General features: G+C 27.9%; 2 protein-coding genes across 2 annotated transcripts in view; one reads left to right on the top strand and one right to left on the bottom strand.

The window, feature by feature from the left end:
- LOC126553778 (uncharacterized) overlaps positions 1-14,660 on the top strand; it is a 52,315-nt gene that overhangs the window by 23,463 nt on the left and 14,192 nt on the right. The window contains exons 8-10 of the mRNA XM_050208894.1: positions 7,608-7,740; positions 10,895-10,974; positions 11,103-11,229. Coding sequence (XP_050064851.1) covers positions 7,608-7,740; positions 10,895-10,974; positions 11,103-11,229 — 340 coding nt within the window. The remainder of the gene's footprint in view (positions 1-7,607; positions 7,741-10,894; positions 10,975-11,102; positions 11,230-14,660) is intronic.
- LOC126553779 (uncharacterized) lies at positions 13,134-14,037 on the bottom strand. The gene has a single exon (XM_050208895.1). The coding sequence runs from the start codon at positions 13,797-13,799 to the stop codon at positions 13,134-13,136; it is 666 nt and encodes a 221-aa protein (XP_050064852.1). The 5' UTR covers positions 13,800-14,037.

Here is a 14,660-nt window from a genome sequence, read left to right on the forward strand (position 1 = left end):
ATTCTTGGAAATTTGAGATAAGAAATAATGTAAAATCATATTCGTATAGCATCATATTATTACTTATTTATTTATATTTTTCATTTGATATTTCATACAGTTTTTAGTGGGTAGTGAATTAGTAGGACACATTTTGTGTAGTGAAAATTGTTACCTTGTTGTTTCATGATATGTTTATTATATATTTAATTCCTTATTAAAGACCAGAAAAGTGGGGGAAATATAGTTTGTGCAGTCAGAAAAAAATCAATAAAAAAAACCCAGACTTAAAGAATTCAAAACAGGTTAATTATAATTACTAATAATAATATAAAATATTAAAATTTAAAATTTATAGTTATAGGTTAAGTAAAACAAAATACAATTTAAAAAAAATACATTGTTTGGTATACATTTTATAAATTGGATCAAACATTTTTTAATATTTTCAACTTAGATAACGTTTGAACTTTCATATTTCTAGATTTTCAGTTAAAATCTCTTAGTAATTTACATTGGATAAGATGCATTGTAACAAATTCTATGTGAGTGATACATTCTAAATCAATATCAAAATTAGGCCATATATTTTTAATTATTGATTTTTTAATACTTAATCCAATTTGTAGTTTATACGGTTTTTTTAAAACAATTTTTGACAGTAATTTTTGACATAGTGAAATGTAATTTGTAAAATTATCTGTAGGTACATTCAAGGCAAAGTGACCTGATTTTGATCCATATGCTCTACAAAAAATTAAATACTCTTCATCACTAAAATTAATTGGTGTAGCTGTTAGCATAAATTGTTGACATTTTTTACAATTGAACTTTTCAATGCATTTTTTACCCAAATATCCACTGAAATATCTATCAGAACACTTAGAAAGAGATACTACAGGAGTTTCAATAGATTCATCATCATCAAATGAAAAAGATAAAGATGAACAACTATTCATTGAGTCATCGTTATTATCATTATTTTCCCATACATTTGTATGTGAATCAACTATTAAGATATTATGGTCACTATCGGCTTCACAGTTTGAAGCTATTGAAGGTTTCATCAAATGCATTTTTGTCATCATTTTAAAAGTTATTCTAAAAGTCCTTGTAGTTGGATTGTTAGAATATCCACCTTTTTGCTGAAAAACTGAAAATGTGTTTTCAATCGCATCTTGATGTCACCTGCAGTTAGCAAATAATGAAAACCTATTTTCTTTTGTTCTTCATACACGCCCAATATTGCATTTATTGTCCACTCTAAGTCTCTAAACCATCAAAAGTATATGGCCGACCATGTCCTTTACATTTTTTTAATTGTGAACACCATTGTTTAGCTTCTTCTAACTGCAAACGTATTAATTGTCTTTCTTCAGAAATAGCACATTTATAAGGATTTGAACAATAAAGAGATTGACTATTCAAACAATCAAATAAGTTATTTATTTCTTTTACAAACTCAGCAGTATGGGCAGCAGTTGGTGATTTTAACTCTTGAGTCATAATACAAGTACGCATAGTGGCATACATTGAGTTACTAAATATTTGTAAAGCAAGTTTACAAGACATTTTTTTAAAAGGGCAAGGATTAATATGAGAGTCAGTAATTTTTAAAAGAGAGCGAGAAGTTGAACTACGTTTATCAATCATATATGTTTTTTTTATATCTTGAAAAGAAACTCTATTATTTTTAAATATTAAATCACTGGTTAAAAAATTATTTCTTATATTTTTTATAAGATGTGGAACGTCATAAACTGAAAATATTTTATTTCCATTTACATCAATCCAGGGTTTGTCCTTAGTAAAACCAAGTTTGGTTAAAGCAGATCTATTGTTAGGTCCTTGATCACATATAATAGCTTTCACCTGGAGCTTACAATTTATCAACTGATTAATCTGTTCTAAAATTATTTCTGATAGAGTTGTGGCTTTCATTGACGTAGAAGATAAAAAATATGATACTGGTAATTTCCATGATGAATAAATACCTCTTATCATAAATACCATGGCTTGACTAGCCATGGCTGAAGTCCTCCCAAATGTTCCTAAATCTTCAAAACCTTCTACAATATCTAAAACTTTTGAATATTCTAAAAATCGTTTTATTTTCATTTCATCAAATATTAAGGTACAAAATGTTTCTTCATATGTCATTGAGCTAACTTTCATTTTTATTTGTTGATATAAATTAGAATTAAAACCTGGCTTAAACTTAGAAGCACCAACCCAACGTTTAATAGTTGCTAAACCAGGTAAATTTATTTTTGTTGATCTGAGAAATTTATAAGCTGATGGAGACTTGTAATAAAGTCTAAGGGAAAAATCTTTTTCTAGGTTTGTCCATGGTTTTTTGCTAATGTTTTGACGGATTTGCATTTTAACTAGAGTTTGAGAATCTGTTGATGGAAAACTTGAAGAATTAAAAATATTTTTGTTTTTAAATAAATGTCTTGAATTTTTGAGATTTTTTTTAAGTTTTGCTATGGTTGAACGTTTATTTGCTATCACTTTTTGTTTAAATTCCAGTTTTTTTTTCATTTTTTGTAAGTCATTTAATTGTTTTTTTGTAGTTTCTGTTAGTTTCTGAATTTGTTTTTCAAAATTAGATGAAGATTCTGGCATAGTAAGTGTACTATCTAACCATGATCGAGTTTTTGGAGTTAAAATTGGTGTGTGGTCATTTGATCCTATTGTTAAATTAGTTTTTGTTGGTGTTTGAAAATGAATAGATTTTGGTGATTTAAAGTCAAGACAACTTGAATCAGAATTATCAATAAGTGAAGAGTTTGTAGAAAAATATTTTTGTTTAACTGGAGTTGTTTTAAATAATGAAGGAGACACTGGAATTGATTCATAATTTGAAGAAGATGGATCTAAATTGCACATGTTCTCATGAGGTTTATAAGTGTATTGTTTTTTTGGCGAGCGTACATGAAATGGCACTGGTACAGCAGTTCGCTTTAAAATTTTTTTTGAGAAATTTGAATAATCGTCAGATAAAAAGTGATCAGAACAAATCTTTTTTTTCCTTAAATCTTCAATTTCTAAATGTATAAGATCTGAGTTTCCTATATATTGTAACAGTCATAGAAATTATAATATTAAATATTATGAAATTCAAACAATACATTTCTTTGGATTGAATAATAATGAATAATAATTTTAATTATTCATATAAATTATATTTGGTTTAATATAATTTGGTAAAATAAAAACAAAATAAATTGATATAGATATATTCATTTTAGATTCTGAGCAAGGCAAATATAAATAAAATAAAATAAAAAAATATTTTGGCTCAGAATTGTTTTTTGTATACAATCATTAATAAATTATATATATAATAAAATAAACAAAATTTTATATATGATCAATGATACAATAATATATCAATTAAATCAAACTTAACACCAAGAGCGTCTCTGGCTCTATTTTCAAGGGGGGGGGGGGCGACTTATTGATACAATTTTAAAAAAAAACCAAAAATACAAAAATGTATATGTTAACCTATTTAAACAACTAAGAGCGCTATTCTAAAATGTTTAATTATTTTACTTTATTCGGTGTACACTTATTGTATCATAATTACATATAATTACGAAAATATTAAAGTAGGTACTATTAAATAGAAATAAAAACAGAGGCTCTGGGGAGGGCGATCGCCCCATCGCCCCCCCCCCCCCCCCAGAAATACGCCCTTGCTTAACACATCCATTGTAGTGGTCCATTCAATGCTGTACACTGTACAGCAGTGATAATTACCTTTGTTTTTACTAATAGTTTTAAAAAATATTTTAAATTTGATTAATGTTAACCAACTACACCCAATTTTCTACCAGAAACCACTCTCAAAGTTAAATATCAATGAAATTTTACTGATATAGATATTAGATCGTCTATACATACTCATAGAAAATAACATATACTGGCATACAGTAGATATATTATAATATTAAATATTATAATTTGTAATTTAATTAAAATTTGTTTAACAATGTTTTGCAACAAAATAATTGGTATCACGTATTTACCAGAATTTGTAATCCATTGTCTCGATCTTTCTAAATCTTTTGGAAATCCAAATAAACTTAAGTTTGAATTATGTCTTGGATTCTTCCCACATAAATAATAAACACATTTGTTTCCACGAGACATTTTGATGTTGTGTTAATACTTATTCCCAGCCTCCCAGGTTTAGTTATTGTTATTACAAAATTAATATTAAATTTAATACCCAACAGACGCATAAAATTCATAAATCGATATGATTGATATTTGACATTTGTCAATAATGCAAATATAATTTTATAGAATTATATTTTCGCTTATCAATTTATCATTTTATCATACCCATTGTAAAATTCGAACCATTGATCGAGTGATCATAGTTGCAACGAGTTAAAATCTAAAATCAAATCACCACCTGGTGGCAGAAATCCAGAACTAAAATATTTCAGATCCAAATCCATTCAAAAATCGATGCCAATAAATCACATAGCGTGGCCTATCTATGTATATTTAATCAATGTACCAACCTAAAAACTGGTGAAATCTTCAAGTATCTATGACTAATACTTTTTAAAAAATAACAAATATTTAAAATCGTTTGAGGATAAATCGTTATCGCTACGCAATTTCATAAAAATGTAAAATTCATACGCACATAACATTTTTCCTATAATGATGATTCGAGTTCTCTCTAAAGTTATTTGAAGGAAAACTTATAGAAAACTTAATGTTGAATTTTTAACATAAGATATAAATAAAAAAGATTTTATGATTTTTAACTACAAAATTACTTGCAAATTTTCGCGATTTTGACAAATTTCATAAAAATTTGAACTATAAACGCTTATAAAAGAAAATTGTGATTAACGATTTTTGATTTTTTTTTAAATACAATAAGAAAAGCTCATAAGAAACCTTGCATTAAATTGTCAAGTTTTTGGTGATCCAAATTTTTTTAAATCGACACTTCAAAAAAAAATTAAAAAATGAGGAAAATTGAAAATTTCAGTTGTCTATGAATAGTTCAAAAAAGTCAAAATATTTTAGAAATTTAACTTTATATAGACTAACATTAATAAATACTAATATTAATACTATTATTCAACATTTCAAGTATTTACAGTGGTTCATTATTATAGAGTTACAACGATATAAAAAAATTGATTTGGTCAAAAACTTATTTTGCTTAAAAATTCCCGTTTTCCGTCACTTTTTTTTGAAAATTTTTGAAAAATGTTTATCTTAAGAGAGTTCAGAATCTAAAATAAGTTATATAGTTTAATAAGTTAAAATAATTTTGTTTGATTTATTAAATGACGCTTTGCCCGTATGTATTGTTTACGTATAACATAGCAAATTTTTGTTCACTAGTTTCAATAGAATGCCGTTAGTTTTGACATTAGAGTAAATTGACCTATTATAAAATTTAAAGGTAAAACTATTATCTAGAATCGCACGTAGATTTCCATTTATATTATGATTTTAAAGTATGTTTTGATCTTACATGCGTGTAAACTGTAAGATGGAGACATCACATGGGGTAGGAGATCCTCGTACCTTGTAATGTTTAATGATCTTACGTCGCTTACGATCGCTTATGATCGCTTGGTAAATAGGTCGAAGTATATTTTCGTCGCGAAACAAAAATATTACTTTAAGAAAGTTACCTATGTATGAACCTATAAATTTACAATAATTATTATTATAGGTTTTGCTATTAAGTTGAATAATAGCATGTATTTATTTACATCCAGCTTTATTAGGTATTGCACAATATCTATACGATTATAGTATGTTATGATAATAAATTTTATTTATATTATTATTTTATTTAGTTATTTATCTGGAATAAAAATAATATGTTGCCTCTATAGTCTGTACTACATACAGGAGTGCATTGTGTTTCAGTTGACTATGATAGACGGTGTAGTCTAGTGCTATTTGTATAGATAACGCAAAAATACAAAAAAATACATTTAACATGACTCTAGATTATATTAGGTCTTAAAGTGAAAGAGGAAAAACTATTTAAGAATATGTTAAAAATGTAAAAAAAAATTAAAGCAATAATAATATATTCAGGTAAATATTCTTTTTTAATTTTTTTAATTTAACCTAAATAGCACATATTCATTTGCCGGACATTGCCAAAAGCGTAAAAGGAAGTTTAAAGGAGCTTGCTAAGAATATTGAACTCTACAGTAGATACTCAATCTGTTGTAGCAATTATTACTTTAAAGATAATAATAATGATTAATAATCAATAACTAAATGTTTATAGTATAATACATTTTATAATCTAATATAATTTTAAATATTTTAGTTAAATAGAATAGCAGTTTCCGGTCAAATGCCCGACGTACGATAAATGAAAATTACTATTCTGCGCGTAAAATAACGCGAAAATACAGCAAAAACCTCAATCACTATAATATGATCTTGTAATACCAGGTGTGAAGTCATTTATACTATTTAATTCTTTCGGTGATGAACAGGAAACCTGAGATCGTTTTCTTCTATTTCCCACGGAAAAAAATTTGCAAAAAATGTCTGAATGCGATCATTGATATGCAAATGGAACATTTTCATACTCCCCGTCTATTTTTACTCAACCATTTACTATTCACGGAATTCAATCTTAAAAAGTTTTACCTTCGGTGTATGCACTTTTATCAAATAAAAAAAAAACATATATTCGTTTATTACAATGCCTAAAAACATTAAACAGCAACTTAAAATCAAAAACCATCATGTTAGATTTTGAAATACAGCAATTAATGCTTTCAAAAAAGAATTCGGTGATATCAAAATTCGTGATTGTCATTTTCACTTTGCACAATCTCTTTGGAGATCATTCAAGAATGTGGTTTATCAAAACAATACAAAGAAAATCCAATTTTAGCATTTGAAATAAATTAAATTAGACGCCTTAGCATATGTTCCTGTTGATTCTGTTTTTACTTATTAGATGTTTTAAACATTGGATTGACACTCCTTTTCACCGAAAACTGGAATCTGATTTATCACGATTACTTAACTAGTTTGAAGAAACACGGGTTGGCAAAATGGACAGAAAAAGAAAAAATTCAAATTATTTGATTACAATTTAAAATTGCATAAAATGAATATAACTTTCCACAAACCAATCAATAGAAGGATTGCATAATGGTTTAGAAATCGCTAGAAAATGGAGGAAGTATAATGACACCGCTGAAAGGATAAATGCAATATGTATTATGTAAAACATTTGATAATAGAACATTGATGAATATGTACCAACGATGATAGCTCACAACTTAAAATGTTTTTCACATATATTATTATTTATAACTTATAATTATTTGTACACATATTTTTTTTTAAACAAATTACGACGAAAAATTATTTTTATATGCTACATATATTATTTTGAAAAAGACCAATTGACTGTTAAATTTTATACTTATTTGAACTAATAATTAATTAAGCAAATAGTGTTCATATTATTAAATGGTGATCATGCAATCAGATCTAAGATCTCCAGGGATGGTGTTTGGGCTTTGCTAAACTGTTTATACTTTAGTAGTTTCATGTCAGTACTAATATTTCTCTAAAAAATTTTATAACATTTTCAGGATAGATTATTAAACTATAAAGCAACTCAATTAGCATTGGACCATATTGTTAAACCATGCATAGAAATGACAGATTACAATGAGGATATGTGTAAAGAATTGAATAAATATAATAGTAATACAGAAATAACAAGTAATATATTATTATATCATGAATAATATTATAATTGTTAATAATATATATATATGTATATATATACATATATATCTATATAAAAATAGTTTTAAATAAAAAATATACGTTTGTTTGGGCGCCATTTTGGTTAGGTTACCACGACTCTAGACCGAGTTCCTCCCGTCCCACCCTCGTCGCGCATGTGGTGCCCTCCGTCGCTAACTAATGCGAACAATAACGCTGCGCCAACCAGTCTTGATGATATGCGTGACGCGTGTCGTGTCTCTGCCTGTTTCTATCATCCCGTGGGGTTTTTTGGTGTTCGACGGATTTGCAGTCCGACCGTCTTTTTTCTCCTCCGCTCGTGCTTGCTGTTTGTATCGCCGTGATAGACAGCCATCCATTTGTCGTTCGTGGGCCAGATCGTGACCCGTTTGTTCCACCGTGCCACGTTTGTGTTAAGAATCGCTCCCTATTCGATAACGTCCGCTCCCGTGCGCCCCTAGTGCTACGTGTGTCGTATTATTTCTGCGTGTTTGTGTCACGTGTCGTGCCACGGTGCCGTTGTCCGCGTCTGTTATAGCCTGCCGAACAACGCTCATCCGCCTTTTACCACAAGGTTTCGGCACATTCCACCCGCTCCCGTGCACACGCTGGTGCTCGTTCGGGCAGCCGGCTACAATAGTGCTAACTGCTTAGTTTGCTGAAACGCCGTCCGGATATCCAGTCAGTTGGTAGCAGCACCGGAGGCCGCCGCAGCAAGCGTCAGCTGTTCAGTCCTTATCAGCTTATCACCACCAGATAACATTAATCTTTTTGTTGTCATTAGTTAATTTCACGATGTAGAGAAGATAAGGTGATACCACTCGTAAATATTCTGGATGCCAATTTGGACGGCAGTTTGATAGTACATCGGGAGCGCGATAGGTAGCGCCACCATTCGCCCGGAGGTCTATTTTACCTTTTTGTTGCACGTAAAATCATGAGGTTTTTTTAGGATTTAGGATTTTCTTTATAAAAAAATGTAAGATTTTGAAGTTAAAACTTACCAAGTGTTAAACATGATTCACTGACTATAAATAGTTTTATAAATCATATTTCAATATGTTTATATCAATGGTAAGAACTATTTTCTATAATTAAAATAATAGAATAGGAATACCTACCTTCTATTTACATTTCACTAATATTTATATTTATCAATTAGTCAGACAGGAGTCATGAAACATTAAATTAGTAATATTAAAATATATCAATAACTTATTAACTAATAAATAAACATTTTTTTACATGCTACTTGTATAATTATTAAAATAATGAAAAACTAACAATTATTAAGTAAGTATTAATAATTATCTAAAAATAAAACTATAATGGGTTGGTAAAATGTAGTATTATAAAATTAAAATTAAAAATATCTTTTTCATTTTGTAATTATATATATTATAATTTTGATTGCTTGGCTGGTTTTTTTTTGTTTTTTATTTTTTTCTCTAGCTGTATTTTCTATTGTACTTTTATTCCAAACTTCTCGAGTTTTATCATCCTAAATTATGATTTATAATTTATATTAAATGATTTTATCGATATTATAATAAGTGTAATTTATTGGTATATTAATATTATGTATTATAAATGGAAATCTCTATGAATTCAATTTATAAATGTGTAAGTAATAATATAGCAACACACACATCTTTAGAAGGACCAATAAATTATCAACTTGAAAAATAAATAAAATTTAAATACCTTTGGTGAACTAAATAATGTTGGGGTTTTTTCATTACTCAATTTTAATTTTTTTGACTCGCTAGCATAACCTGTTTTACACCCAGGTACATAACACTTTTTTGGCATTGTTAAAATTATTTTTATTTTCACAACTGAATATATAAACAAGGTTTAAAACTTTAATGTTGTTTAAAATCATCAAAGTTGTGGTAAATTATCTTATCTAAACCATAAATCATGATCATTCAATTGCTTTGTAACTAATTTTATTACTGGTATTTACAAATAAATAAACTAATATTAGAAAATTGTATTTATTTAAATTAATGTTCAATAACATCATTTATATCTATTTAACATTATATGATTGATACAATAATATTAGCTTGTATTACATCTATAAAATAATAATATATTCCTCTTATTTTATATTCATATTATAAACATTATATTTACATTTAAATATATTTTCAAATATTTAATAATACATTGTCGTATAACAACTTAAAATAAAATAGGCCTCCGGGCGAATAGTGGCGTACTCTGTTGAGAGATTTCCGAACTCCTGGTTACAACCTGTACATTTTGGCATCCATTTTTTTTACATTGTGAGATAGGGAAGTGGTGTCACTTTATCTTCTCTACATCGTGGTTAATTGTATATGATCGACACATTGTGTCACATATTTGTATTATTATTAGTATATCTTTATATCAATATTTTGTTAGGTATGATCATACCCCCCACCTCTAGTAAATATTATACTTAATTTATTTCACAGTAATAGATGTTCGTTGTCTCGTCTCTACATTTAAATTATAGTTATTTTCTACACCCTATTTTCTTCCTGTCAAATATTATCTGCACGTCGCAAGTACCGCGCGGCCAGCTTACGAAAGCCGACTCAATAGCTCCGCGACGGTGCGACAACGTTTTTTGAAAATAAATATATTAATATTCATTTAACAATACTTAGTCCCATATAAAGCAAAGTAAGATATCAATAATAAAATATTAACTAAAATTATTTATCATTGAATAATATTTGACTACCTACATTGATATTTAGTACTACATTGTATTATATTATTAATTATACATAAGTAAACCATTAAGTATTATTTATACTTCATTTACTCCATCAAATTTCTGTATGATTTAATAATATCTAAAAAAAAAAGGTCTTGGTTTTTTTTTTAAAAAAGTAACCTTTTATATTTAAGATACAATTGTTTATTCGTTTAACAACAATAAGTTCCGTGTAAAGGCAATACAAAAAATCAGTATCTAATAAAATATTTGCTTATTTAAATTTTTTATTATTGAATATTATTTGAATACATTGATATATCATTGATTAAAAATAATTACACTAATATCTATTATTTATAACTAACTTACTCAATTCAATTATTTCATGATTACCTATGTATTTTTTAGGTATTGAGTCCACAATCATAAATAAATTACATTTTTTATACAATATGAACACAGCTGATGTAATAGCTATGCTTAAAACAGTAAGATTTTTACAAATATAATTTAAATTAAACTTTAAATGTAGAAACTTTGATTTGAGTACACAATTATAACTACCTGGTAGTTTATAAGTGTATGATTATATTGCTTAATATTTACATTGTTTCAGGAACTAACGACAGATAATCATATTATTAACGAAAATGTATTACATTTAATTTTGAGTACGGTTTTAGACATCAACATCAACACTGCATCATATAATTACAAAATCCATTTAAGTAAATTCGATGAAGGTATGTCTACTGCAAAGTGCAATAATATACTATCTTTATGGTCTTGATAATATATATTTTGAAATTAGGACGTTTCTACATCAATCATTATTAAACTATTCATCACTGTTTTGTATCGATAATTTACCATTCATGATTTAAATCGTGAATTTTTGTTAATTTACTAACACAAAACTTTGAATAAAGATCTAGAAAATTAACATATTATTTTCATATTACAGTTACAAATATTGTCTTATGTATGCATACAAATTGATTTAGATTGACTCAAATTCCATAATTGTATTGAATCAAAAATTGAATAACAGTAAAATATATACAAATATAATTAATATATTAATGTATTATGTAATACAGCCCAATATTTTTAGATATCACAATCTATATTAAATGACTGACTGACAAACTACCTAGTCTAGATATTAATGGTTATTTTCACAAGGTATATTGTATGCAATCACTAAAAATATACATTAAAATATAAATCATAATTAGGGAACGGATATTAATGCCAATTGCATTTTTTTCTGTAAGACCGAAAATATTGCTCTCCAAACACAAAATTCATTTCATACATCAAAAAATTAAAAAATATAACTTTTATTTTGTATTTTTTGATATTTTTAGTGCATTTTTATGTTTTTAAGTCGTTTTTATATTAGAATGAATAACATTCAGTTAACATTCATTCTAAAAGAATAAAAATAAATATTTATTATGTTTTTAATGATCGGAAAAATGTTACGCCAGACGAAATTATTGTAGAAACGTGTAGGCACTAGGTATATACAATATACACACATACAACAGAAATTGTATAATATTATTCATTATTTTTAAATAATTTTCTGGATAATAAAAAGATAGTAAAACTAGAAGATGCTGAAAATTATATGAATAATTAATACCTATGAATAAGAGTTTTTATGAATATAATTGAACACATTTATTCAAAGTAAAAAATAATTTTAAGAGCATTTTTTTAGTGCATTTTTAAAAATTATTTCTGTTATTAGTGCATTAAATCATATTTTTTAAAGGTATTTTTATTACTTTAGAGCATTCAAATCAGTCCCCTAACTCATAATGGTAGGTTATGTTTTTGCCTCAAACGCTGGAGTATGTTTTAATTATTTTTGTTTTAGATCCAACTCCTATTCACGGAAAATTTAGTGATGAAAATTCATAAATAGTAGGCATACTGTTTCGTTTTTATTAGAAATAAAATTTTTTTAACATAAAAGCATAATTATTATTACGTGTATAATGTGATATTGCCATACTAATTTATTTGATAATCACAACAGTTGTGACTATTCGTGATATTTGACCAGACTATACTTAGTACAACGCTCTAAGTTTTCGGTTGAGACACATTATATTTAAATTATTTTTGATATTTGCCTTGGTTTTAACCTGATTTTATCACATACTTAAATACTTTATCCTCTGACTCACCTCCAAGTAACCTTAGTTACTTTAGTAACTTTAGTAGGTTACCGGTATTTTTCCCGAATCAAAATTCCCGAATGGACTTTTTCCCGAATGGTATTTTATCCGAAAATCCGAAAACCCGAAACCTTTTTTACCGAACACCTTTTACCCGAATCGATTTTAAAATCGATATATTGTAATGCATATAAAAAATAAAAATAATTTAAAAAAAAGTATAATAATATAATAAATGCTGTGGCGTTATCATTAAATATTTTAAAATCGACAAATTATAATGCATATAAAAATAAAAATTATTTAAAAAAAACTAAAAATTATAATAACATAATAAATGCTGTTGCGTTATCGTTGAATATTTTAAAATCGACAAATTATATGCATATAAAAATAAAAATTATTTAAAAAAAAACTAAAAAGTATAATAACATAATAAATCGTTAAAAACAAAATTACAAAACAATATTATGTGCGATTGCCCTCAGAAATTGTAACGGCTGGTATGTATTAAATTCAGCAGTAATGGACATTATTCGTTTTTGAAAATCCCGCCATTTTCTTTTTGGCTGTGCTCTAACTTTTCGTCCTAAACTCAGCTCCGCGATCATTATCTCAGCATCAGCTTGTTCTTTTTGGATCTCACCGAGAGCGGAGTAAAGATCTGGATGATGTTTTCCAATAACAAGCTGGAAGCGATTGTGCCACCCCTCACTTACATTGTTGGTTTTGTGTGAACCAGTTAGAGCGGCTTGGTGCTGATTCCAAATTTCTGGCGGATAACGTGGAAGAATTCCTCGTCTTCGCCCTCTAGCTATTACTCCTACAACATAATTTTTTTCAAAATATTCCAAAATTGGTAATAAATCTTCAGGCGCGTCATTTTTCAAAAGCGAGAAAATGCGAGGTACTTCAGCCAAAGGTACGAATGCCAACGCTAGCATCATATGACTGTACATTTTTAATGAACGATCATCAGGGTCATTGTATGTGGCTTGAAGACCAACAGATTGAATTTGTCGATACATTGATTGACCGAAATGAAAAAAGCAACAACTGAGAGGACAATTTGGATAAACTTCTTGACAAGCGTTGATTATAGATTTTTCAAAGTCAGTCATGATCTTAGCCGGTTCACAAACAATCCTGTGTTCGTTAAATGAAGATTGTACTGCTTTTAGCACAGTGGCATACTGAACCGTTTCTTTTGACGACAACAGTGCATAGACAAATGGAATAGCAACTGTGTCATGAGCATCGTGTTGTTTGCATGTTCCCAGAATCGTGAAAACTTGTGTGAAAATAGTGGGACACACCTAAGAATTATGAAACAAAATCATATTGTTATATAATTACATACAATGCCTACTTCAATAGATAAATAAGAGATATTAATAAGAGATAATTAAGAGATATTAAGAAATGAAGAATAGCCGCGTGACGTCATTGGGCCTTACTCGTCGGAATTGCCTATCTCATACGTGTAAAAGTTGCTCGCTTCACACAACGATTTACCCACCTAAAAATTTTATTTTTGAAATTTAATTTACGTAGCAATGTGTGATTTTATGTGTTAAAGACGATGCAAGTATCAGAATTTCAATAAAACGTTTAATTTTTCAAATATTAAAAATCTTAAGAGACATTTTTGTTAAACGCCGCGTCATGACACCCGGACACCGTTGTTCGCCGCGACGCTCGCGACGTATACGGCGTATACCGGCGTACCCGTACCAATACACCACTGATTAACACATCATAGACATATACCTAGGTAATAAACTAATAAATATAATAAAATCCATCAAACCTTAAAAGTCCCGTCTAAAAACCAGCAATCACTCCGGGCCAATAATTCTAAATTTCTCCGAGTCGAGAACACAACGACTTTACCTTCATTGACGGAATCATCATCAAGTGAATCGTAAATTAAAAAATGTTCACCCGTAAGCGTCTTTTGATACCGATCGGGAAGAGTACCA

This window comes from Aphis gossypii, unplaced genomic scaffold, assembly GCF_020184175.1.
Source record: "Aphis gossypii isolate Hap1 unplaced genomic scaffold, ASM2018417v2 Contig00327, whole genome shotgun sequence".
Lineage (NCBI taxonomy): Eukaryota > Metazoa > Arthropoda > Insecta > Hemiptera > Aphididae > Aphis > Aphis gossypii.